The following is a 15,281-nucleotide window of genomic DNA, read 5'->3' as shown; positions in this document are numbered from 1 at the left end:
CATAAGCTGAGGATAAACATTTTTTTTTAAAAAGGCCCATCACCTAATACTTCTATAGGCCTCTATATTCCATTCTCTCATTGGAATACAGAAGATCTCTACTTTTCTTGCTTGCAGAAAATATATTTTTCTAATTAACATACACAGTAAGGGAAGCATCTCTTCTCCCACCTCTACATCAGTAAAAATTAGGGTTATGAAAAATTGGCGCCTCCTTAAATCCCACACTCGGTCCTGTAACCTTCTTTGCCCACATCAAACATGGCAGCTCAAGCATTCTTATTACTATAGGGGAGGAGCCTGTCCCAACAACAACAAAGAGGATGCCTTTCCGTGTTGCTCGTTGCCCAAAGAAAGCGTGGTGGCTTTTCCGCCTTTTTGAATGCCAGTACTAAACATGGAACCCCCAACATTCTTTTCCGTTCCTTGCCATCCGAAATCACAACCGTTTTCTCGGAGTTACGGACACTGCAGCTCTTTATTGCCCCCCGCCCACCAAGCTAGGCCCACCTTTCCTCCGCCGTCGCATTAGTAACCAGGCCCTGAAGAAGCAGCCCGAATCAAAAATGGCGCCGCAGCGAACCCGCCATCCACCTGCCCACAAGGAACACGCCGCTTCTGCGCCTCCCTCTTCTTCTTGCCCACAGAAAAGATGGGGGAGGAGCGGGGGTGGAGCATCCTGTTAACTTCCATCGGGGTTGGATTGGAGGGTGGGGGGGAGCGACTGTCGCCAGAGGTCAACGCTTCCTCGCGGCGACCCCTTGAGTAGTTTCTCGGGGGGGGGAGAAGAGGGCAGACGTTAGCCTCCCTGTCGCCGTCCGTCGAAGGATCTGCCCTTCACTAAAATGTCGGCGCCGATAAGTTGTGAGTACTGTTAGACGTTGGAAACAGGGGGGGCGGGGGGGCGGCGGACTGAGCGGACAGACCCCGCGCCTGTAGTTAGCCCACCGGGCAGGAGGCGAGCAGCAAAGGGAAGGCAGGGCGCCTGGGTTGCCGGGGGGGGGGGAGTTAGGAAGAGAGTTTACAGAGTCATAACGCCTGGAGCCCGGATTCCGGGTTCCCCAAAAGTGCCTGTGCGAGAGGCTACGATCCCTGCAAGCTACTTCTATTCCCAGAGCACCGTAGGGAACAGCAAGGAGATCGTGGTCTATAGAAACTGGGTTAGGATCCATCAATATCTCCTCCTCCTCCTCCTCCCCCCCCAATTCTGTCCGAGTCTAGACAAAAGTTGGACTTCAACCGGCTGGGAAATCTAGAGCTGGCCAAGTTAGCTGGAGGTTAGGCGAACGGCAGCCCAGGAGATCTGGAGGGCTTTTATGGGGACAGGGATGGTCCAAAAACTCTTTTCGGCATTTTCAGCCTTAGACGAAGGATTCGGAGGGTCTTTTGTTTGCAGTCAAGAAGAAAAGGTGAATTTTCTTCCGATAGAGGTGTGGGGTGGTCACGATCCTGGAAGTTGGTTTGCAAGCCCGAATCAAAAATGATTTTTATCTTGCCCATACAACTCAAGGTGAGGAATGTACCTAAACGGTCTTCCTCCTCCTCTTTTCTCTCATAACAACAACCTTGTGAGGTGGGTTGGGCTGAGAGAGCAGAGGGAGGGGACTGGCCCAAAGTAACCCAGCCAGTTTTTCATGCTTCTCCTGGTTTCTAGGCCATCATTGGTTTAAACTGGCTCAGGTTTTTTTCCCCCCTGGGTTAAGGACAAAAAAAGCATTGGCCAGAGTTTCTCAACCTTGGCAGCTTGAAAATGTGTGGGCTTCAAATCCCAGACATGGGATTTAGGGGAGTTGAAGTCCACACAGGCAAGAATTTCTGGGAGTTGAAGTCCACAAATCTTACCAAGGTTGAGAGCCATTGGCATAAGCATCAGCAGCAAAGGTGAAGTGTAGAAGTTCCAAAGGGAGACTGAGGCTTTGAATTCTCAAAAAAAAGGCATACATGGTCTGACTTTGTTCTTTTCTCAAATATTTTTTATATTGCTTCAGCTTGGAAAAGAAAGCAGATTGCCACCTCAACCGGCCGCACAAGGAAGAGCAGTATTTAGATTTAGATTTTAGATTTTATTAGATTTATATACCGCCCTTTCCCGAAAGACTCAGGGCGGTTTACAGGGCATTTTAAAATCATATCAATATAAAATACAAAGTTAAAAGAGAATTAAAAGATTAAATTATCCCTGAAAATAAAACCCCAGTTAAAATTCTCAGCCTGGGTCAGAGAGCTCAAAGAGCCAAGTCTTCAGGTCCCGGCGGTATGTTTGGGCAAAATTAATATTCCATGTGTATTTTGATGCTATTTAAAAAAATTTGTCCCCTTTCAGTTATTTTTCCCCTCCTTCAATTTACATTACTGGAAGACAGCAAAGATTGCACTTCATTCATTATTCTCTTTCTTGTGCATCTGTTAGAAGATTGTGGTTGGTGTAAAGGTGAACATCCTGAATAGGAAATAGGACTTCAGGCTTCAGCTTTTCAAAGAAAAAGAGCTGCTTGGTGTAGGATAAGAAAAAGTTTGTTGAACCTCTGGGCACTTTCAGGGCAAGGATTTTCTTCCTGCTTCAGTCTTGTAAGAACAAATCTGCACAATGTTGTGGGTGCCCAAAAAACTTGGAACCCTTAATTCCATTCAAGAAAGTGAGGAATTGAAACCTAATAAGTTTTTATCCTATATCACATCCCTCTGTGGTCCTGCTTCTGTAGAAAAATTTAGTTTTCTACCAATGCCCCATTATACCAAGAGTTTTCTGAAGCAACTCATCTACCATAGCCAGGAACAAATAAACCCTGGAGATTTCCCACGTCTATGTTTAATACTATCTGCTAGTGCAGGAAATCTAATGGCATTGACAAGAATTCAGATGTTTCCCCCCCAAAAAACCCCGTTGACTTGTTTCCATTGTTTGGAAATAAAAGCATTAACCTCTGCCTTACCTGAATTAAACCATCCTGAATTAGTACACATTGCAGCACAAGAAGGCACTCTCGGATTAACCCAACAATTCCATATGCAGAGCTTTCTACAGTATTTTTCCTGGGTTTTTCAATGAATTACTTGCAATTGTTTTTTTTATGCAGATACTTTTTAGAAGTTGTTTAATGGTTCGGGTGATGGGTTTACAGGTAGACCTCAACTTAAGGCCAGTTGTTTTAACGATTGTTTGAAATTATGACAATTTTAGAACGGATGCCTTACAGCACACATGTCAAACACAAGGCCCGGGAGCCGGATCCGGCCCGCGAAGTGGTTTCATGTGGCCCACGAAGCCATCCTGGAAACAGTGAGGGAACGGCCCCCACTGCCTTGGCCCTGGCCCAGAGACCCTCCATCTGCCAGAGACCCTCAGATCTGTCCCACTCCTGCCCAGGCCCCCATAGGCACCCTTGATGCGAACGATGTAGAGCTGGCCACGGCCACCCAGTAGGCCATACGCAATCTAGCCACGCCCACCCAGTAGGCCACGCCCACCCTGGCCACACCCACCCGGCCCCCTGAGGGCAACCGCAGTGCTGATGCGGCCCTCAATGAAATTGAGTTTGACACCCCTGCCTTACAGCCTGTAAAGCACCACTGGCCATCATAAAATCCTTTCTCCCCCCCCCCCCCCCCGGTCACATGGCAACATTTCCAGTGCTTGGCAACTGGTTCACATTTAAAATTGGCTGCAGTATCCTGAAGTCATGTGACTGTGATTTGCAACAGTTTCTGGCAAAAAAAATCCCATTTGTGAGAATGGATTTACTTAACAACCACTACAAAATCAGCACAAAAAAAATAAGCTTCAGTCCCACAGATGTGTCGACTTACGACAGGAATGACTTACGACGGAAATTCTGTTCCCAATCTTGATAATAGGTCGGGGGCCACCTGTACACTGGGAAGAGGGGGCTGTCTTTATTGGGGATTTGAACTCAACAGCTTGAGAACCCCTTCAGCTCTAATTCTCTTCTTACTGCTCTCTAGAAGTACGTTGGGTAGATGGAGAGCCATGGTGAAGCATGGCCAGAGGGCCAACATTCCCAGGAGGCTCCAGGAGGCGTTCGGACGGCCCCTGGAACTGAGGAAGAATGCGTCGTTCTCTACTCGGATACTGAGGACGACCCCTCATTCTTGACGGTCAATGGAGCAGGCCCCCGAGCCCCATTCCATTGCTCCGAATGTGACAAGAGCTTCCGCTACCGTTCGGACCTGCGCCGCCATTTTGCCCGACACACCGAACTGAAGCCTTTCCAGTGCCCTCACTGTGTCAAGAGCTTCAAGCATTCTTTCAACTTGGTGAACCACATCCGGAGCCACACCGGGGAGCGTCCCTACCGCTGCACCATGTGCCCCAAAGGCTTCCGGGACTCTACGGGACTTCTTCACCACCAGGTGGTCCACACTGGAGAGAAGCCGTACTGCTGTCATATCTGTGAGCTCCGTTTCTCCTCCCGCAGCAGTTTGGGCCGCCACCTCAAGCGCCAGCACCGGGCGTCTCCTGCCACTGCAGCCCCTCAAGCCCCTACCCCGCGTTGCCTGGCCTGCGGCAAAGAGCAGAGTCCCTTGGGACACCTTTGTGCTGCCGGCCGAGGCCGGGCCGCCCCTTTCGGTTGTGGGGCCTGCGGGCGTCACTTCCAGTTAGCCTCTGAACTTCGCCGCCATTGGCTGGCTCACACTGACATCAAACCCTTTAAATGTCCGGATTGTGAGAGAGACTTCAACGCTGCGTCCCTCTTGGAACGCCATAAGCTCACTCATGCCAAGGACAGGCCCCTACCGTGCCAACTTTGCTCCAAGAAAGCTCAGAAGAGGGATGGGAGGGTGCCGGAACTGAATGGCGTGGAGGAACAGCCGAAAGGAGGTGAGCAGGGGCAGGAGGAGACTGAGCGTCACAGCAGAGGCTGTCCATCCTGCCACTCTCCTGAAACTCGCCCGCCGGACACGCTGTACCAGTGTGAGTGTGGAACATTTTTTGCCAACAGCAACACCCTTGCCGCTCACCTGACTGCCCACGGAGGCGAGCCCTCTTTCACCTGTGGCATATGTGGCCAGCCTTTCGTGAACTTGCAGGCCCTGGAGGAGCACCAGCTGAGCCACGCTGTGTCCACAGCACCACTACCAGGCCCGGGCAGCGAGCTAGAACGCCACCTGTTGCCCCAGCTGGATCTCCGGACATTCCCGACTCAGCCCGGCAAGAAACTCTACAAGTGCAGCGAATGTGAGAAATTCTTCCGCAGTCCCCGAGATCTGGACCGTCACGTGTTGGTACACACCGGTGAGAAACCTTACCAGTGCACTGAATGCGGCAAGTTCTTCCGGCATGAATGTTACCTGAAAAGGCACCGTCTCTTGCACAGCGGTGAGCGTCCTTTCAAGTGCACTGTCTGCCACAAGGGGTTCATCACCCTGAGCAACCTCTCCCGCCATCTCAAGCTGCACCGAGGGATTGACTAGGAGGGCTATCCTGATCTGCTGAGAATAACCCTCCTTCCCCAGCACCCCATTTCTTCTACCTCCGTCCCCCAGTGGCAGCCACAGATGTTCCCGTTTTGGAGGTAGACTTCTGCCTGACGTTCCCGAACTCTGCCTGCCCCTCACCCTCCTTCTTGGTTCAGTACTTTAGGGCAAGGACTTGAAAGGAATTTTATACAATGTTCCACTACTGTTAATAGAATACATTGCACATGCTTGGCAAATATATAAGGTTTCGGTATGTCGGGTAGAGAGGAATATCTCCCTGTCTATTGACCTGATCGGTTCCAGAAAGTTCTTGATTTCAGAACAGGAATACTCAGAGCCATGCAAAGAAGTTATGACAGGAAAAACCCCTTGGCTAAGTGTCTGACCCAGGGGTGGGCAACCTCGGCTCTTTTAAAAGAGCCGAGGTTGCCCACCCCTGGTCTAACCTCTGAAGGCGCTTTTATGTGGGTGAGCTTAACAATGCTGAAATTACTTCGGCCAATAATCCTGGAGAGCTTGGGGTGGGGGCAGAGCCATTTTTTCTGTCTCTCCTTCCAGAGAGTGAGGAAACTTTGCTGGATATTTAAAGAGGCAGAGTACTACTTCACCCTTGAGTATTTCCCAATCACTTTAGTACTGGGGTCTTGTACTAAAAGGCAGCACAATTGGCCAAATTAAAAAAAAAGAAGATAAATGTGCACAAATCTAACTTGCATTGATCTTTACTTTGTATAGTTTTCTTTCTTCTTCCTTTTGCCCTTCTGTTCGTGAATTGATAGGACTACAGTTAGATGTACTTCCTGTCCCTAAAGGTAGAGAAACCTTATGCCTCTCATAATAACCGTTATCCCCAAGGTTAAATGAGGGTAACATGTTTATGACATAACTACACATTGTAATTTATTGGGAATCTCCAAAAAGGTTCAACTTGATTTAGAGAAGCCCACTAATACTAGATTTGAGAACTTTTACTTCACGGTATATATGCTACAAAAGGGATATTAAGTATTGAAAAATAATTCACACCATTGATTAAAAAAAAATCACAAAACTTGACAGCCTGTTTCTTCCACCCTCCCCTCCAAATGTTAGCCTTTTATATTTATTTTATTTATCTCCTTTTTCCTACAGCTCCCACCAGCATTTCTAGCACACACTGTCCAAATTTTCTTCCCAACAATAGTTTTATGAGGGAATTTGGGGCTGTTTGAGGAGGGTGAATTCTGTTTCCTATTTTTAATCTTGCAATATGACATGTTTTCTCCAATTTATCAGCCAGAAGAATGTTCATTTGGGTCACCTCTGCTATTCCTTTCTGAAAACTGTGTAAAGGCCAAACAGATGCCTTTGCTTTGGTGTGAAGTTTCAAGGCAGAGAAACTTAGTATTTAATGGAAGACAATGTTTAACAAAATAATTTAAAGAGTATTTGTCATTTTAATGGTAATATTGAGGAGCTGGTATATTTCTCCTTCATGGTTGGCTATAGGAAGGGTGAAATTTTGAGTTGGCCTAGGCTTATGTATAATTTCTAAATGATATTTAAAACTGCTAAAAAATTTAGGTGCCTAGTAGCATCTCATAAAGATTAAGATCTGGGAGCAAGGATAGCTCACATTTACTTACATAGGCAACAGAGAACAAACTAAAAAGCAAGGCATATTATCTAAACCAGGGATGTATAGCCTGGGTAACTTTTAAGATGTTTGGACTTCAGTTCCAAGAATTCCCCAGCTAGTATGGCTGGTTGGGAATTCTGGGAGTTGAAGTCCAGACGTCTTAAGGTGGCCAAGGTTGGACACCCCTGCTCTAAACAAGAAATTAGAACACAGTGAAGAGTTGTATGTTCCTGTACTCTACATGAAAACCTAACACTGGGTTGGCTTTGGTCTAGACCAGGGGTAGGCAACCTCTGCTCATGGACTTCAACTCCCAGAATTCCTGAGCCAGCCATGCTGAGGGGAAAGGGAGAGGTTTCCAAGCTGAGCCATGCTGACTCAGGAATTCTTTGAAGTACGTGAGTCAATAAAAGAGCCGAGGTTGCCTACCCCTGCTCTATACTCTTGCCTGTCTGCTGCCATTCTTAGGACTTCCTGGCTGTGCAAACTCATTCCCTACGAATTCTAGATTCTGATGGAGTAGCCCTTACCCATCCCAATATGGAGTTGTTTGCTGACCAACAACTGAGTCTTCTGGGGTTTTTCCCCCTCTTTTTTAAGTCCTTGTTAGCTCCTTGAACATCTAATAAACTTATGTACCTGACCAAAATCCAGTTCCTTATCTTCTGTGGAATGTAAGCCTTGCACCTGGGCATTTCTGTATTACTTTATTGAAAGAATAATTGCACATGTGGGTATTTGCTTATGTTTTGGAAACATAGCCTGTCCAGTTTGTCTGGCCAAGGGACCTACTTTACCTGTCCTCTGCTTGAACCCTTAGCTACTTCAACCTTGGTTTCAAGATAATTAACCACGCGTGCGCGCACACGAGAGAGGAAAAAAATATCCATCAGTAGTACCTGGGCAGTGAAAGAAGCCAGCACCTAGGTTAGCTGGTTGAAATATTTTCCCACATGGCAGGCAGTATTGTATTTCTGCTAATTTACCATTATATTAAACCTGCATCGTATACCTATGGATTAACATTTGCAGTTTTTATGTAACTCTTTTTTCCTCTTGATGTCATTCTGGGCATAAGGCTCAAGTGACAGCATGTTTATACACAGCAATGAACTCACCTTGTGTTTGAATGATCTGCTTAGATTACCCTAAACTCTAGCCATGGTTTAGAATACACCCTTGAAACAGAGAGTGTAAGTGGCCCAAGGTCACCTAGCAGGCTTTGTGCCCAAGGCAGGATTAGAACACCTAATCACTTGTTTTCTAATCGCTACACCAAACTGCCTCTCCCAGTCCCGACGTACAGGTGAGAAAATAGAGCTGAAACCGTAACAGAGAAATATTTCAGAAACATTGCCAGTAAAAACAGGTTGGAGCACCAGTTCGGTGTAGTGGTAAAGGCACCAAGTTTGAAACCAGGAGACTGTGAATTGTAGTCCCACCTCAGGCACAATGTCATGGCTCCGATAGATGAGACCAGTTAAAAGAACTTCCAAGGCAATTTATTTGGCTACATAGTATCGGCACGAACAAAGGTGAACCCAAGATTGAAATCCCCTCCCCTCAGGTTACAGTGTTGCAAAATGGAAGTTCCCACCCCAGCAAGGTGTCATATAAATCACATTATCCAATTAAAATAAATTGTGCTTCTAATGGAAACCCCAGCCCGCCAAAATGCAGTCAGCAACGACCTTGGTTCCCACAGAACAGTGTATTGTTTTGACAAGTTAAAAACACCCTCCTCCCAATTACGTGGCAACCGAAAACCAAGGGTAAAATGGCTTCAGCCAAATTTGTTTGCAGTGTTGACTCACAAAGCAAGCAGGGCAACCTTGGGCCAAGTCACACGCTCACAGCCTGAATGAGAAGGAGGCAAGGGCAAGCCACTTCCAAAACTCTTGCCAAGAGTAAGGTTGGGACTATCGTAGTTCAGGCAGTTGCCAGGAATCAGCAATGATGTGGAGACACCTAACAATCCAGTTTGACAGAGCGGCACAGATTACTAATTCTCTCTAGGTCTGGACCAGTGTCTCTCAACCCTGACAACCTTAAGAAATATGAATTTCATGCAGACTGGGGAATTCTGGGAGTTGGGAGTCCACGTGTCTTAAAGGTTGAGAAACGCTAATCTGGACTCTTGTCTCTTACAAGGCTCCATGATAATATGAAGCTACTGGATATGTTGTGACAAGGAAGAAGAAATAAAGGGAAATGTAGAAGAAGGGGATGACAGAGAATGAGGTGGCTGGGTGGAGTCACTGAAGCAGTAGGCATGAGCTTAAATGGACTCCAGAAGATGGTAGAGGACAGGAAGGCCTGGAGGAACGCTGTCCATGGGGTCGTGACGGGTCAGACACGACTTCGCAACTAACAACAACAAATATGTCAACAGCTGCCTTTTTTTGCTGGCTCAGGAATTCTGGGAGTTGCAAGTCCATTGGTTGTATATAAAAGGGAGGGGAACAAGCCAAAGATTCACAAAATTCATTTGAGGTAGTCCTCAACACACATTCATTCAGTGATCGTTTGAAGTACCGCAGCACTGAAAAAAAAGTGACTTATGACTGTTTTTCACACTTGCAACCGTCGCAGCATCCCCATGGTTGCGTGATTACAAAATCAGGTGCTTGGCCACTGGTTGCAGTATCCCGGGATCATGTGATCACCTTTTGTGACCTTTGGACAATCTTGAGTCAATGAGGAAGCCGGATTGATTTAGCAACCATGTTACTGACATAATAGCTGCAGTGATTCACTTAACAACATGATGGCAGGAAAGGTTGTAAAATAGGGAGAACTCACTTTGCAAACATCTTGCTTAGCAACAGAAATTTTGGGCCCAGCTGTGGTTGTAAGTCCAGTCTTGTGTAATGTGTAGCTATGCACAGGCATAAATTCAATGTTTCTCAATTAAAAGCAAATTAGCAACTGTTCAAAGTTACAATGGCTCTGAAAAATAGCTCACAACTGGTCCTCGCACATAAAATCAACACTTAAAATCAACCAGCATCCTCCTGGACACGTGATCAAAATTCAGGCACTTAGTAACTGGTGTGTATTTACAACAATTGCAGTGTTCTTGGCTTCCAACAAGCAAAATCAATGGGGGGAAGCTGGATTCACTTAATGATGGCACGAGTAACCACTGCTGTGATTTGCTTAACAACTGTGGCCAAAAAAAAAAGTCATAAAATTGGGTGCAATTCACTAAAGAACCATCTTGCTTAGCAACAAAAATTCTGGTCCCAGAATGGTGCTCCTAAGTCAAGGACTACCTGTATCGGAATTCCTAGCCTGATAGTACATTGATGGGAATTTTAATTCCAACACACCGCCAGGCTGGGGAAAGATTTACTAAACATCCCCAATTGGTAGTAGCTGAAGTCTGAAGCATTTAATTCATAGCATTACATCAACAATTTTGGAGGAAATGTCTCTTTGGAACATTTTCACTGGAAAATAGCAGCTTTCAGATCTGCTGCAGTGTTTATGATTTATAAAAGATGCTTTCTTGCTGGTGCAGTCTCTTAAGGGGGTGGATTTGCCATCTCTGGTTTGACATCGACAATATAAAAAAATTGAATCCAGCACTATCTACGCCTAACAAATGTGTTGTTCCATTCCTGTTTCTTCTCTTTTCTGACTGGAAAAAAAAATTGACCATGAACAAAAGTAAAGAAATAATGCAAAGTCTACTAAAAGGCCATTGAAGGATAGGGACTGTGACAACACAACCAAGATAGTGATTGTGACAACACAATTACAGCCCTGTTCTTTTTTTTTACATGATATAAATGCATGGCTTTGATAGTGCAGTTGTGGCTGCCATCTTGATTTTTGACTTCCTACATTGACCCTACATGTTAGGATTGTTGTAAGGTTAGGAAAGCTCCATCTTGGGCTAGAGCAGGGGTAGGTAACTTTGGCTTTTTTATGACTCATGGACTTCAACTCCCAGAATTCCTGAGTCACCTGAGTCATCAAAGAGCTGAGGTTGCCAACACCTGGCTAGAGATTAGGTTTTGAAGGAGAAAGAAAGACTTTTCAATAGACTACTGCAACACTCTCTACATGGGGCTGCCCTTGAGGACCACTCGGAGGCTTCAGCTGGTGCAGAATGCAGCCGCGCGAGTTGTGATGGGGGTCTCCCGATACTCCCATGTAACGCCTCTTCTCCGCAAGCTGCATTGGCTTCCAGTTGCCCTCCGGGTGAGATTCAAGGTGCTGGTGATGACCTATAAAGCCCTAAATGGCATGGGCCCGGATTATCTGAGGGAGCACCTGCTGCCAGCGTCAATTTCCCATCGTCCTGTGCGCTCCCACAGGGAGGGCCTCCTTAGGGTCCTGTTGGTCAGGGAGTGCCGGCAGGCGATCCCCAGGGGGAGAGCGTTCTTGGTGGGCGCACCTGCCCTATGGAATCAACTGCCTGTGGAACTCCAGATCACCCCCGACCTTCGCTCGTTTTGCCAGGACCTAAAAACCTGGCTATTTGAGTTAGTCGGCCTGGACTGAGGGATGTTAAGGTTTTAAATTTTAAATTTGAAAGTCTTTTGGGGCTATTAATTTTATTTTATTTTAATTTGTACATTGCACTGTTTTAATTTGCCCTGTAAACCGCCCTGAGTCCCTCGGGAAAAGGGCGGTATATAAATCTAAATAAATAAATAAATTTTAGCTGCTTCAGGTAACACAGCTCTGTTTGTACACACAACAAAATACTATGGGTGGGTTCATACAGTCCACAAGGCTAAACTGTGGTCAACTTGTTTGTGACCTAATGGGTTGTGAAAACACGGCTGATGGCAAATCATGATTAAGGTAACCCTGACTTGGTGTGTTCTGAAGGTTGTATTGATGTGGTTTGAAGCTTCCCCCCATAGCAACAGTAACTATGGCACCCACAAATGCTGTGTGCCTGATCTCACAGCTGGACCAAACTTCACCTTGGTTACAAGCATAATTTCTCCGGAGGTTTACAGTATAGACACATTAGAAAAACATAAGCAACTGAAAGAGGCAGAAGAAAGAGTCTCCTGTGTTGTTAACAATCTTCTCTCCATCATGGTGCTCTAGATACAAAGAGGTTCTTTTAGCCCGCCAAGTCGCTGCACCTTTTGGTCTGCACCATTTGCTGTGGGAACAGCCACTATAGTTTGTAAATCATGATTTTGGGCTTCATATGTATGAAGCTGAACCACTTATGGCTTAATCAGTAAACTGCAATTCGGTAAAACCAATTGTTGAAGGAAAAGTCTTCATCATGGTTCAGTCCAAGCCGGGAATAAACAACATGGCGACTGCTTTAGAAAGAAGGTTGCAGTGCATTGAAGAGGAGAGCCAGACAGGAAGATGGCTCTGGAAGAAGAGAGAGAGCACATGTAGGGAGCGGGTTTTTATACCCTCTGGGGCTCTTGAGGTTGTTTCCTGTTCCTGTTTGGGGCTTTGCATTTCCTGTGTCATGTATTTTGACCTGTGTCCCTTTGGCATCTGGGGGTTAATCCTAATGTCCTGTCTTAGAGTTTGGGTGGGGTATATAGATTTTAGGTGTCTTTCTCTTAATCTTCTAGCTTCAACCTTTACATCTGCATTTCTACAGAGCTGGTTTCTGCTTGGGGGAGGGAGACTTGGGGCTATTAAGAAAACCTGGGCATGCTTTTCTGCCTCTTTAAGATCCTTTAAGGAAATATATTTTTCTGCCCTTTTAATATTTCCTTCTCTGGGGTGTGTGTGTGTGTGTGACTTTCCACACAGTCAAAGTCATTCTGTAACACTTTTGACTCTCCCCAAAATAAATCTCAATTCAATTTCTCTCTTTGTGTGTGCCTTCAAGACAACGTTTTGACTCTTGATGACTGCCTAGACAAGTCTCTACAGTTTTATTGGCAACATTTCAGAAGGGGGTTTGTCCTTGCCCACTTCTTAGGGCTCAAAGAGAGTGACTGGCCCAAGGTCATTCAGCTGGCTTCATGGATTCTTGGTGTCTAGCCTGGTATGTGTAGCGTATTTATCATCTCGCCTTGTCTTCTGGGAGATAAGCTGTACAGACCATTTCAGATAATCTCCTATCTTGATTTCAGCAAGATAGAGAAAGCCAGTTTGGCCCTGTGTTGTTAAGGTGTTGTCCTAGAAACCAGGAGACCACGAGAAAAACTGGCTGAGTAACTTTGAGCCAACTCACTACACAGGATTCTTTTTGTTAGGAAGATAAGGAAAATCTAAACGGAAAAGGTGGGTCTTCACAAACGCTCCATTATTTTCTTCTTTATTAAATATATTCATAGCATTAGTCCTTTAATGAATTAAAATGCCAAAGATTCGCTACTACAGCCACTGCCTTAAGTCACTGCCCACCATGGTCATCACTTCTGGTCCATTCGTAAAATGGATCAGTCATGTGACCTTTTTTGATGTAATTACATGAATCACCCCAGTTGTTCAGCAAATCCACAGTTGTTGAGTGAACACCAAAGTCAATAAGCGAACCAATAGCTTGCTATGAGTGGGGTTTTGCCGAAAACTGGAAATATATTTGGGCTTTCAGCAAAACCATCCTAAAACACAGTCATATGATGGCAGGATGGTGCAAATGCAGCCCAGTTGCTGAATGTACAAAGTGCAATCATGTGATCACTGGGGGTGTGGGGGAAGAACCATCAGAATTTCAGATCTGGGTTGTAAACACTTGTCCAGGTAGATCCATTGGAACTTTGATGGTTGTCAAGGACAACCTGTACTCTGTTCCTACCAGGGGTAGACAACCTTGGCTCTTTTATGACTTGTGGACTTCAACTCCCAGAGTTCCTGAGCCAGCATGGCTCAGCTTGGAAACCTTTACCTTTCCCCTCAGCATGGCTGGCTCAGGAATTCTGGGAGTTGAAGTCCACAAGTCATAAAAGAGCCAAGGTTGCCTACCCCTGCCTGTCCCATGTGTTTAAGGGAACACTAATGAAGAAATCTTTGCTAGTTATGTCTACAGCAGAAAATTGGGGATGATTCTCGCTGCATTCTTGTGTAGAGACACAAACACCCCAGGCAGCAGATGGAGGAAGTGGCCAGCCTGTGCCCTCCATTTCCCATCCATCTGTTCATATGTAACATGGACTAGGATTTTGCACGTACCCGCTGCATTTTTGGACTCCTCATTTCTTCCACAAAGCACCTTCTGTTGATACGCAGGAAGTGGGACATGCATTAAACCGCCCAATTATTGAAATTGCCACCCAGGATTTGTCTTATATTGACCAACTGACCAAGTGTGAATCGTAATAGTAATCGTAATCGTAATCGTAATTGAGTCCTGGGAAGGACTCAACTGCGACATTTTCTGCCTGTTTTCTGGAAATCTCAGGTCCTGAATTTGGAAACTTTACCAGGCGCTCAGCTACACCCTCTGATCGGCTTGATAATTCCATTTGGGGTTGTCTCCATTTAAAGTCCTGCAGGAGACACAAAGGCAAAAGTGGGACTGACAGAAATCAGAGGGACACGAGATTGGATGAGACAGCTTTTAATATGGAGCTGTCAGCTCCAAGGTGTGGGGTATCTCAGAAGCTCTTAGCAACTTCACAGAAAAAAGTCAAGGACCTCTGACTCCATAATTAATTGCTTTGAATGAGAATGTTCAAACAGTGTCTGAAACTAGGTGCATTAACCCTCCCCCCCCTTTTAAAATTTCCTATTAGTTTTCTTTTGGGACAATAATTCTATGTAATTCCCATGGTGCTGCCACGCAATTTAAAATCTTCTAAAAATAGGGAGGATTTTGGGAGTTTTTAACCCGTAGGTCCTGAAGAAGATTCATCTGAACTACCAGATACAGCTAATCTCCATTTCAAAATTTTTGCTGGTTTCTCCCTTGAAGAAAAAGGAATTTTGTTTTCTTCTTCTGCATTACAACTTTCCAATGTTTTTTCTCTCACCCCTCTGGTCCTATCTGGTTATGAAGATTGTTTTTCCCCCAAGGCTGTTGCCACACAACACACATAAATCAGAGCTTCTGCCTGATTTGTGATATGTTCACATTTCTCTTACAGCTTGGCACAGCACTGGCTAACCTACGATGAAAATTTTTTATTGATTGATTAGATTTGTATCCCGCCTTTATTACTACTTCATACGGTAGGTAACTCAAGATGGTGAACATGCACAGTACTCACAAATGAAGGTAAATATACAGGATAATGTCGCAGGACCCAATCTGGGTCAGTCACCAGGACAAGAGGTT

General features: G+C 45.5%; 1 protein-coding gene across 4 annotated transcripts; it reads left to right on the top strand.

The window, feature by feature from the left end:
* The first annotated feature begins 719 nt into the window (after positions 1–719).
* On the top strand, positions 720–8,062 carry LOC308678170 (flt3-interacting zinc finger protein 1-like). 4 transcript variants are annotated; one of them, XR_014028613.1, is made up of 3 exons: positions 720–864; positions 3,964–5,816; positions 5,865–8,062. XR_014028613.1 is itself a non-coding variant. In XM_081345129.1 (2 exons), the coding sequence occupies exon 2, from the start codon at positions 3,979–3,981 to the stop codon at positions 5,431–5,433; it is 1,455 nt and encodes a 484-aa protein (XP_081201255.1). In that variant the 5' UTR covers positions 720–864; positions 3,964–3,978; the 3' UTR covers positions 5,434–5,840. The 4 variants fall into 4 exon arrangements, 1 of the variants encoding a protein (XP_081201255.1); XR_014028614.1 differs by lacking the exon at positions 720–864 and adding an exon at positions 1,252–1,510; XM_081345129.1 differs by lacking the exon at positions 5,865–8,062 and having other exon boundaries at positions 3,964–5,840.
* Positions 8,063–15,281: the final 7,219 nt, after the last annotated feature.

The sequence above is a fragment of the Vipera berus genome (assembly GCF_964194415.1).
Source record: "Vipera berus genome assembly, chromosome: Z".
Taxonomy (NCBI): domain Eukaryota; kingdom Metazoa; phylum Chordata; class Lepidosauria; order Squamata; family Viperidae; genus Vipera; species Vipera berus.
This window is presented reverse-complemented; position numbering and strand designations above follow the sequence as displayed.